Source organism: Ostrinia nubilalis, chromosome 10 (genome assembly GCF_963855985.1).
Source record: "Ostrinia nubilalis chromosome 10, ilOstNubi1.1, whole genome shotgun sequence".
NCBI lineage: Eukaryota > Metazoa > Arthropoda > Insecta > Lepidoptera > Crambidae > Ostrinia > Ostrinia nubilalis.
The window spans coordinates 10,033,987-10,046,025 of record NC_087097.1 but is presented as its reverse complement, the minus strand read 5'-3'; the positions used below and the strand labels follow the sequence as shown (position 1 = coordinate 10,046,025).

Below are 12,039 nucleotides of genomic sequence, written 5' to 3'. Positions count from 1 at the left end.
GTGTTGGAAAGTCGCAAGTTATGCCGTAAATATAGTCCTACTCCTCCTAAGGGATAATTCTCGTCACCTGTGTTCCCTTTGTTTCAGGGATGAGCTATTGATTTACTACGTGGCTTAAAGACTTAAGGACTTTTCAATTAATCGTTTACTCAAAATAGAAATGCCGATTTACATAATTAGTTACAAAGTTTACATTTGCATTCAATTTGCCTGAAAAAAAATTGGAATAACTTGTCAGTGAAAATTACAAAATAGGATTAAACCAACGAAAAATATAATCACCATTTAATTTAAAAAGAAAAAAACTAATACGTTGCACTAGCTGGATTCTATTGAAAAAAAAATGTTGTATTTTTTTACAAAAAATAAAAATGGTTCCCGCCAAAAATCTGGAAAAATGGCACGTGAAATTCCTGGGCGTTGTAATATTGTGTGTGTGGTTTTGGCTGAAGTAACTGAAAATTCAAAGCATTTTAATACCATCAAGTTGTTAAGCAATTTGAAGTAATACATAATTGTTTATTTAGGAGGTTAGGTTAGTTAGTTAGTTAGGTAAGCTACTCTATGGCCGCGTGGGTGTAGGGTATAAAATACCGACCACGTTTTAATTAAACCTGAACTACCTACGATATCTTGTAATACCGACCCGAGGAGCAATTACGATGAAATTACAGTTGAAGTTTAGTTGGAAATCCAATTCAAATTATGAGGTCGATAGTGTATAAAACATGGGTCATGGAATAATTTTAACTGATGTTACTTGTATCATCAACTTATTACCAAAAATCTTTTACCGTGTCCCAGTACATGATACCACCTTTAAGTTATTATTACATGACTATGAACAGTCACAAGCGTTTATTTGACATGGCCCAATAGCATCAACACCGCGACGGCTTAGTGCCCTCCGTATTTTGATCAATTACGCTAGGCTGACCCAAAAGAGAGCAAAGCAAACTTTCTGACAAGCACTTAAGGCCAAGCCTTTATTCCCCTGCCCCTTTGAAACATACCTGGGTATACGAAAGGTGATGTGACGTTTAAAAATTGGTTCAATGTTACTGAACCGAGGCTCTACGGAGCCTCGAGACCTTTTTATGCAAATCTTAAAGGATGTGCCGGGGTTTTTAATGAAACTGCGCAATTACTTTGATGAATACTGCATTCGTGACGTGACGACCCTCAAGGAGGAGGGTAAATCTAAATTAAACGTCAGCTACATTGATTTAAATTGTAGAGGCGTTATCGCGTAGATTAAAGGAAGGTATGAAAAAGACAATTTCCTAAATAGAGTGTTAAGGACAGATTGGTATTCAGACCATCTTTTTGGTGTTGAAGCCAAGGAAAATTTTAACTGGAAAATTAAAGATTTTCCTACTTTTCTTAGAAGGTATACGACCTACATAATACACGAATACAGAACGGTTTAACTAAATGACGAAGAATTTTTAATTACAATTTAATTCTTTTTAACGAATTTACTACACTTTAGCTCCTTTAGGGGGACGAAAAATTAAAAGCGCTTCCTTTATCAGATACTTTACTCGGACGAAATTTTTCAATTTTGGCGTCCGGATTAAATTAATCTGATTTGATTGTTTCTTACAGAATCCTTTTCGCTCGAAAAGTATATCAAGCTACCGGCACCACTCAGCGAAATCAAGTGGATAGAGTTAAAAAAAGAACCGAAACGCTCTAGACGCAATCTAATAAAAAAGTAGATGAGTCTTCCTTACGCAGTTGGAATTTTAATCAATTTTGCGGCCAATAACTGGAGCGAGAGCTCAACGAGCCGCCTTCGCAAATTACCGCTTTAGACCCTCTCCCGGGCTATATTCGTCAGGATAACAGCCTTAATTTAAAAAAGAAACTTGGTAAATCTTCTTCCTGAAGTGTGGTGCAGCATAGTTATTAGGGCTCTGTTTCTGGTGAGGGCCAAGAGAACTATAGGTAGGTGTCTATACCTAGTTGACTTCTATAAGTAACTTAAAATTACATATATTGATAACTTACTTAATTAATTTATTTAATGTCTTATTTTCTAACTACTACTTCAAGGAATAAGATATTTTAGAACAAGTTTATTTTGATCCCGCATAGAAAAAACTAGGTCAGTTTTGATAATAATTGTACATTATGCAAACAAAAAATAACATAATAATATCGTTTTACAATTTTAAACCAAAATGAAAACCAAATGGAACAAATCCGTTTAAAATTCTGCACGTTGAAGTTCCTTCCGATATTTGCATCGCGGTAAAATTGTTTTGCAGTTTGTTGAATGTTTTTGTCCGTTGTAATTGCATCAGCTGGCCGACCGAAGCATGTACTTACGTCATTGCAAACAGCTGGGGAATTCAATAAACAACTATTTTCATTGTGCCAGGATTTTCTCACTGCAATATTTTCGCGTAGAAAACCGTGCAATTGTGTTTCGCCGATCGGGATCGCAATCGTGATCGGAATGTCGGCCTTTGCTGGCCACATCGTAAAAATACATTAATTCAAAACATTTTCTTACACTCACAAAGGCACATCATCAAAGACTAGCGTCTTAAATGTAGTTGTAAGGTCGTATTTTGCAACAAAAAATTATAGTGGCTACTGTAAAATCAAAGAAAACACATAATTCATTGCAGCAAAAACATCAACGTGTTTTAAACACAATTCCAATAATTGTAGGATGAAAATTTCAGAGAAAATTGATACGTACTATTTTTGCACCCCTGTGTGCTTAATTAATTGGATAGGCGATATAACTTAGGATCAAATTGCTTTCTCAACAATTAATGTTAATCTAAACTTCATAGTTTCCAACTACGAGCCTTTGAAATGGCTATTCAATATCAGCTGAATACGATAGTGAGGTCCACTTAATTTTGACTCCTTTTAGATTGCCTCCTTACGAGTATATTCAAAATATTTTCATTAGTAAGTACAATATGAAATGACACCATTTTCCATCAGGGAAGATTGACGACAAGCTTAATCTTTACCTATTTTCATCACAATTTATGATGTATTTAAGTAGGTCGAGTATAAATAAGCATAATCCGATTTTGCTCAATTATTGAATCATTATTTAATTTTATTTTGTTTTATTCAGAAAACAAACAGCTTACAAATACATAAATTGCATAGTTATTATTACTAAGTGGGTTTGAATGCAGAAACGTAGGTAACAACGCCTGCTTGTCGTTTGTATCGCTTTTGACAGCGATCATTGTGCAAAATATTAGGTGTAACAAGGATGTTCTTACTAAGTCTGTCATCTTGCTTTTGACATTAAATATTGTGAAAACATTATGTTAAGGATGTCCTCGGTAAATAATGAGTGAAAAAGAAGGATAGTATTTATAAAAGACAAGGGTCGCTAGAAGAGTCGCCCGCGGCACCCTACTAACGAGTTTCGCAAGTTCCTGCTCTTTACCTTATTACCACTTAGCAGGCAATCAAGGAGCCTGTAATTTTTTTATAGTTAGAAGCTGTAATTAGCAGGGTTAACTTAACAAGCTGTAATTTTCTTTGCCGGCGGGATAGGGGTAGGTACCTACCCCTTTGCGTACAGACGGCAACACTTCGGGATAAATGAGGTGTCTTAAATGTACTACGAATAAGGGCTGTTTTACCCAAAAAAAAATCTGGTGTCATTTTGATTGTGATTCTGTTGTTTCGAACAGTGAATATGTTATACAATCAACTTCCACAGCTTGGCTTTAAAATGATGGAAATGGAATATTTTGGTGGGTTTCCTATAAGTACAAGTAAATAATATTATAAAATATTGAAGCATTAATTTGCTTCAAAACAATCAGTAAGTATAAGCACTGAAAAGCACTCTATTGGTTATAATTACCGTAAACAAATAAAATATAATAATAACGCATTGCAGATAAAATATGGCTTCAATGGTGCTCTCTAATTAATGACTGCATACAAGCAAAAAGCAGTACTCCCAGCACATCGCATTTAATGAAGCTTTTCTTGATTTATGAAGAATCGAAGTACATAACTAACTACTACATAATAAGGGGTGGATAAAGTAAACAAGGAATCCTTTTACATTCATAATATAGTGAGTTCAGATTGAGGTTAATTGATTAATTCAATTTAGGCCTGATTTTTCAATAGCCGGATAACTTTTAACTGAAGAATATTGGCATAGTGACAGTTTCAGTATGGGAAATATGTCAAAATGACAAGGTTATTCTTCAGATAAAAGATATCTGACGATTGAAAAATCAGCCCTTAGTAGGCTTAAAAACAAATTTGTTTTTGAATAAGTAACTGTAATTAGAATTTTAGAAATCAATTTTTGTCCATTTACTCTTTTAGTTGGTTTGCCAAAAACCTAATGATGTCATAACGCAGAATTGCTATTGTACTGTATGTGGAATTGCATTTTTACAACTCATAAAAAGTATGTCTGGTGATCTCAGCTACCCAATTATGATATTCATAAAATTCGCACACATTATAAGTAAGTTGTTCTTAAAATACTGCAATCGAAATTTTTATTACTTCACATTATGTACTACACATCAAACAGAGAATGGGCAGCAGCGCTCTCTGAAAAACATCAATCTTTTAAACTGCGATCTCCAACCCGCCTGCCAAGCGTGGAGATTATGGCCAAACCCTCCACTATAGTGGAGGAGGCTCATAGTCCAGCAGTGGACTGTAAAGGGCTGTTGATGATGATGATGTACAGAATATATTCTACTTTTTCCATTATGACGATTATAGCGCTGTTTAAAACACGGGAAAAGTTCTTATTCATAAAATTTTCAGGCGCGCGCGTACCAAATAGCAATTTTTGTAAAACCGTGGCAACACGTAGCTACGTACTAGTATCTATTCAGCGAGTGTCGACTGTTGACCTACTTCAGGCTTCGTAGGCTATCAAGTACGAAGTTTTCAATATTCATCATAGTAATTATGCCGAGTGACTTTAGTAGTATGCGGAAATAGATTGTGGATACTAAATTACTTCGATAATGATGGGGGTTTGGATAAAGTTCTCTAAAACGAATAGTACTATACTTTTATATTAGTGTTCTTAATATGTTATTTGGGTATCACAATCAAAGTACTTTATCATAATAATTATGTAGTTAAAAAGGTGCTATTTTGCTGATGAGCCCTTTCACATTTAGGCGACTTTAGCAGCGCAACAAACGCGCGATAGACGTGCAGCCGAAAATTTCATACTATATGACAGTTGTTTCCTGCCTTCACATTATAACTGTCGCGTTTCTGACGCCCTAATGTGAAGGCGCTCTTAGACTGTGCCTAATAAATAAACTTCAAAACTATTTCCCAAAAAACTGATGGAAAATCATTTCCACATGCACAAAGTCGCAGGAAACGTATATCTTTAGGTTTCTCTGAGATTAAAAGAAAGAACAAAAACTCCCAAGGCTGAAGAATGGAATATCCGTCTCTTGAATTATTAGGATCTACTTAATAATTTGACGAATCATCTACTTAAATTGGTCTGAAACTTTCACAGTAACTAATGAAAAAGTTTCAGGCGATGGAATCGATAATACAGTGACGAGGTTGAACGGAGAACGCTAAGTAGGATTTGAGAATAAAATATATTTGTTCTTTCTTTCATTAATTTATTTATTTATTAAGGCACAGCTACAGAGAATTAATATTCTACATATCTTGACATTGTTCTCGTGGGTGCGAGTTTTTACAATAAATCTTCATACGCTAAACTACCAACCAAAGCTTGAGGAAAAACAATAAAACAAACCGAAACTAAACCTATTCACTCAACACATAAGTTCTTAAGGATTTACACACAAAAGAGGAGGATATTTTGACAACACAATATCTTTTGTTTCAGACAGTCACCGAGCAATAAATTCGGCACGTCCGAGAGCTGAGGGAGAGTGGGGCAAAGTGGAATAGTTGCAATAGTTCCCAAGTTTGGAGGCACGAGTGGCAGGTGTCACGGGGACCATGGGCCGGGGGGGTGGCGGGGGATAGCATGCCAGCGCCTGCCACGGCCGCCTGATGGCGCTAGTGCGCCGCATACTAGGTGACGCCCAGGTAAGATCACATCGGTACTGAAATCTTAATTGAAGTGTAACACATACACTATCTGTACATCAAACTAAATAATGTAGCTCGAACGTGGTTGTAACAGATGTTGTTTAGCAGCAGATATCTTAAGAGCTCTTTCAAACTAGACGTTTTGAGCTGGATGGTTGTCATGCGAATGCAAGTCTGCACACTTACTGTTGGTACTCGTCAATTTGATTCCAACGCAATATCATAAAGTTTTCCGTGTGCGGCCTCACAAACTGATTATAATCCGTCTCAAAACGAACGTCTAAGGCCTGATTTGACCAAACTATTATCCGAGAATAACTCTTGGTATAACTGGCACATTGACAGTTTCACTTCGATTTATTTTGAGAATAATATTTACTCTTGTTTGGTCGAATCCACTCTAATTTGAAAGAGCCGTATGTAGGAATCTGATGTGCTGTTGACTGTACCTACATACATCGATCACAAGTAATCTTACATTTTACACATCACATACCTACATAATAATTTTATTATAGTTGAAAATAATTCAAAGCATTTTGTATGTGACTGTAACACAAACAATACTTTGTTTTTTCATCGCAAACTTCAGCATTACATAACGGAATAGGCAGTATGGAATATTTTGGCAAGTTATGAAAACGTGATTTAACTTTAAAAAGTCAACTTTTATTGGGTTATTTGGTTTGGCAAAATTATAAACACGCAACGTATATAGTGTAGATACATTCGCGAGTATTGGTGTTACATATTCGTCAACATGAACTTTGGAAAATTATCGTAGACTTATAAGGTGTATAACACTTCAATTTGACCATAAAAACGTAATTGCATATTATTAGGCACGAATATTTTTATTATAGCAATTTTATTAGTACATTGCAATTGGCAAAAGCAATTTTCGAGTCCCATGGATCAGAATTAACGACACCATAAACCAAATCCATTATGATATGAGGTTATTTTTATGAATTGCACCTTTATGGTGGTTTAAATAAATATTATGGTTAGTTAATTCCAAATTGATAAGTCGCGTGTGCTGTGGCGTAATACAGTCCAATCGTTAACATAAGTGGATCACTTAATCGTCGGTTTACGTTAAACCCTGGGTTAAACTGACGCTGCATACGTGATAGGTAGACGCATGATCACGCGATCCAATAGCAATTAAAAAGTTTAGCATTGCATATCAGATCAAAAACGCATTTTAGATGATTACGGTGTTTGCAGGGTTCTAAAATGGGGCTATTAAACTTTAAGGGTCTCCTGTAAAGTGTGTTGAGGGTTGCTCACCTATTAGTATCTGTCTAGTTATAAACGAGTAATTTAAGTTGAAAAATGTAACATTAAAATAATTTTAATTTGTAGGACTAGATTTCTCGTAGCACATATTTCTAGAGATATTATCACCCAAAAATAATGCTCAGATATAAATCTTCCTTGGGTAATTTTTTTAAAGAAACTTTCAGTTAAATTAAGCTTGTCATTTATTTTAAAATGCTTTTTTAGATGTACGGTAGGCTCTTAATTGAGCCCTGAACGACGATTACGTCAAGCGGCAGGTGGATTAACTAAATAGCAGCATTTCTTAGATTAATAGTAGCAGATAAAACATGGTCGGATCGCTGTAATATAACACCACTGTTAACCCAAGGGCGTGTTGAATAGGCCTCCAACTTGAATCTATATTTCGTCCTATGATTGCCTAACAAAGGGACTCTGTTCTGGGATTTACTATTTCAATATTTAGAGCCATCGGCATTATGATTTAGGTCGGGATTAAGTTTATTGTTTACGTCGGGGAGAATTTATAAACACACAGGGATTCGATGAAGTTACTTTGAATGAAAACATCAGATATTATTTCAAAAATAATTTTATTCTCACTCTTACCTATATGATAATTTAAAGAACTGACGATAAAGTGGTATGAATTCAATGACTATAATAAGTCGTCTGTCCTGTAAGTGACTGTATTTGCAATTTGCACAACAAGCAAATATAAATTGATGAGCTTCTATCATCAATGTTAGTATGCGTCTCCCAAATATAAACACCGCCATATCTACTCGTATTAACTATATAATAGATACCTATCTAAGGCTGAGTTGCACTACCAAACTTTGACCGTAGGTAACTATAACGATAACCGGTGATTTTTGTATGGAGTTTGACAGATTTTTGACGTTTATTACAGTCAAAGTAAGATGGTGCAACCCAGCCTAAGTATTTGCAATTTTTACTGAGACAATAGTTTTAAATATTAATTATCTTTATCCAGGCGAAACTCCGTAAAATGGTGGATGAGCAAGTGTCAGTGGGAGCGAGGGTCGAGGCGGACTCGGAGCCGGAGCCCGCTGATCCCCTCATCACGCCGGCCAGCTCGGCGCTCGGCCCCGACCTGGATCCCCGCCCGATCCCCCCCGAGCGTCGGCTGCTCATCGGGACCCTGGACAAACGGAACGGGTCACTCAACGGGGACAAAGATGGCACGCTTAATAGAACCACCAGGCTGTCCATCCGAAATGGGAAAGACAACCCTTTCATAGGTAAGCTAATATGATATAATATGAAGTACCTACTTACAGTCAAGACAAATCTTAAATTCTAATAACTTCAAAATTATAAACTTACTTAGGTAAAATGTATTATAGCTACTTAATAGATTCGAGTCTGTGAATGATGAAATTACAATATTTTAAGAGATTTACATTTAGCGTCGTTTTAGCTAAGTTCTTTGCTATTCAATTCATAATAATATTGAAATCCCTAGCTTTGCATTTAATATCTCAAGAAGTAATAATTCATAGTAGGTAAATATAAAACTCTGAAGCAGAATAGTGCTGGGTACCCGCTGAGTCTCTGTCCTAACTTATAGTCTGCCCTTCTCAAGGGATTCCATTTAGGTCCCACCTACGAACACTCAACATGAAAAAAAAGCTCGACTCATCGTCTATCTATTGCCAAGCCGAGTGTGTTGTCGAAAAGAGATTTGTAAAGGGAAAGATAACCCTTTTATGGGAAAATTAGAATAAGAATGGTTAGATTTATGCAGGGTCGCGGGAGGTAAACTTTTGTTAACATAAAAGAGTGTAAGCCCCTAAGAAAAATAGTCTTACTTCGATCTTTTTTCCATACCTACTCGTTATAGAAAATGTCTATTAGATATTTATGAGTACTTTGATACATATTAATTTGTACATTAATTCAATACAGATTTCCCAACAGACGACGACAATAAAGAGAACCAAGCCAATGGTAAACTTGAATCCCCAGTCAAGTGGTCGACTCAAAACGGCAGCGACAGTGGGACCTACGCCGAGATTGGCACCGGAGGAACCAGTAACACCAGCGAGAGGAATGTCCTGGATCCGGCAGACAGCTCGGAGGAAGAAGTCCCTCTGCCTGATGCTACTTCTCCGGGCAGGAGTAGCGATGGACCGGAGCCCCGGGCTGATATCACTGCAACGCTCGATGGAGGTAACTATTTTATTTTATAAATTGAGGTTCAATCATATAAATGAGTTAAGGGCCATAGAAATGAACTCAAATTTTTTTTTGCGTTTAAAGATGTGTTGCCAATTTTTCACCTATTTGTAAATTAATCTAAAATGTCAATTTCAGCAGGGTTAATAGGACTAACAAAAGATGCCTTCTTTCTACTATGATGCACCTAGCATGACTATAAGAATCGATTGGTATTATGAACTTACAAATCACTAGGTATGACCTGACTGAATAATTTGGATCTAGCGTGTGATTTCGCTACGATATACCATTAAACCACTAGCAAGCTAGCGTGTCACTGTAGTATTTGAGAAATCCATTCTAATTTATTTGATTTGATCCGATAAAGAATCTTTATGAATAATCGAAAAACTGATGACTAATGTGAGCTTATTCCTTCGGCTGAACGATGATAAATAATACCTATTCCGTGCACCGAATGTTCAGGCAGAATTTCTAAAGCTATCAATCAAACTGACGTCTGATAAAGAAACGGTTGTACGGCATGAACAGTTCAGGAACGATACCACAGGCTTATCAAGGAATAAACAAAAGTAAGCACAGGAATAGGTAAAGTTTGCGTTTGTGTTTATCTTCCAGTCTGTAATCCAGGAGATAATAGTTCGTAACTAGTCGGGACGGCATGTTTGTTTTGCTGATGAAGTTCAGAGCTAGTTGGATATTCTTCAACGTTGCTTGGAGCTGAAATTTGTTATGAGGGCTCTTTATAAAAGTCGGGTTTGAGACGCCTCGCCCGGATAAGCTATGCTTTAAGGTCAGCTTTAAGAACTTGCGGCGTACTTATTTGTTCGCTGAATAAACTGAAGTAAATAATATCCAATACCTAGAGTATCTATTGAATCGAATAGCAAGCTAGCGAAACGAGTGAACTTGAAAAATCGTGATTCCGAATGGGATTAAGTCAATACCCAGGCACTCTACATATTTGATAGATATCAAACAATGAAATTGTTCAACTTCTCTATGGAATAAATTCTGTGTTTCATTGAAAACCAGTTTCCATTTCGGTTTATTAGTTAAGAAATCTTAAAAACTTCCCTCGTTCGCATTATACTCTAGGTAGCGACTTTTTAATGACTTTGATCCATTAACCTGATTAGCCTGGAAGCGAGATTCGCGAATGCAGGCAATACTAATGCTACGATTTCAAAAAGAGCATTACAAAATGAGTTTATGAAAGCAGTTTTCATTTAAATGCCAAAGGATTTGGTTTTAAGTCTTAGCTTGGATAATAAGCGTTTTTTTTGCTTACACTAATTACCTGACACTTTTGTCTTTAAACTCTACTAAGGTCCAAAATATGATAGTAATAACTACAAATACAATTTAAATTACTTCTACCCTATATTAAATTTAGTTCAAGGTTACGCTCTTCAAAAACTGTGGGCTTATAACGTACGAAACAAAACCGTACGCGGGTCTCTTATTAAGAGCGACAGTGTCTCGGTTCTGTGAATAGCTGCTGAATGAATCCGCTGTCTATCCTCCGTAGATCCCTTTGGTTTCTCGCTAATGAGCCAGCAGCCGTGGGAATAAGCTCATTTACCGACTAACTGCACAACCCAACTCCGCCAGAAAGAACTTTCAGCTTTTGTAATTTGTCATTTAATTATTCCCAAAACCTTTTAATTAGGGCGTGGTGAGAAATTTATTTCAAAAGTTCGGTAATTGATCGTAAGTCATCGTTAGCACTCAATGAATACTCCAGCGCTTATTATAATCGAATAATGAAATCAGTACGTTGTTAATCATTTGTAACAAACCAGAGGAATCAATATTATCCACATGTTAGTCTATTTGGACATTATCATTAATAGGACAAAGGAGATTCGCAATTTGTCTGCGGCCGAACGAAATAGGTCGACTCTCCATAATGCGTTCCGCACATTGAACGCCTGTTTTCCTCCGCTTCGATAATTTGTCACAAGCCTTATTTCCCTTTTCGTGGCTCGAGTGCCAGTTTATTGATGTGGGTTTGCACTCGGCGTCTGATGTCCGAGATTGGAGGCAAGAATAATTACCGCGTAGAGATATTGTTTGTGGAAGTCGATACGTCTTTCCCAAACCGGAGCCCGATAAATTAGGCTTCGCACACACCTGCGACTAACGCGTGTAACACACGAGCAATCGATTTGTCTGGACCGGACCGGCTTTCGTGACTGGCGCAACTTTTCGCGTTATTACGATGTTTACGTCGCTATAACCAATTCCGTTTATATGACTGCGGCGGCACCCGCACTTTACTAAACTTTTCATATTATAGGGCAGATAATACGGGTTGTAGCCCTTGAATGTTAAATAGAACATAATTAGGGAAAAGCTATTAGAAAAACAAATTTGACGGAGGTTCCGTCGAAAATTAATGTTTCCAAGAATTTAGGTAAGAAGGAGGATGTTTACAGTTTCTTAGTAATCAGATTTGAAAATGCTTGCCTACGGAATGTC

The 12,039-nt window shown here is 36.6% G+C and overlaps 1 protein-coding gene across 1 annotated transcript in view; it reads left to right on the top strand.

Annotated features, from left to right (window-relative positions):
* The window catches only part of LOC135075380 (kazrin-like), a 132,509-nt gene that overhangs the window by 94,551 nt on the left and 25,919 nt on the right, over positions 1–12,039 (top strand). The window contains exons 3-5 of the mRNA XM_063969824.1: positions 5,858–6,063; positions 8,348–8,615; positions 9,283–9,546. Of these exons, the coding sequence (XP_063825894.1) occupies positions 6,028–6,063; positions 8,348–8,615; positions 9,283–9,546 (568 nt within the window). The 5' untranslated portion in view covers positions 5,858–6,027. The remainder of the gene's footprint in view (positions 1–5,857; positions 6,064–8,347; positions 8,616–9,282; positions 9,547–12,039) is intronic.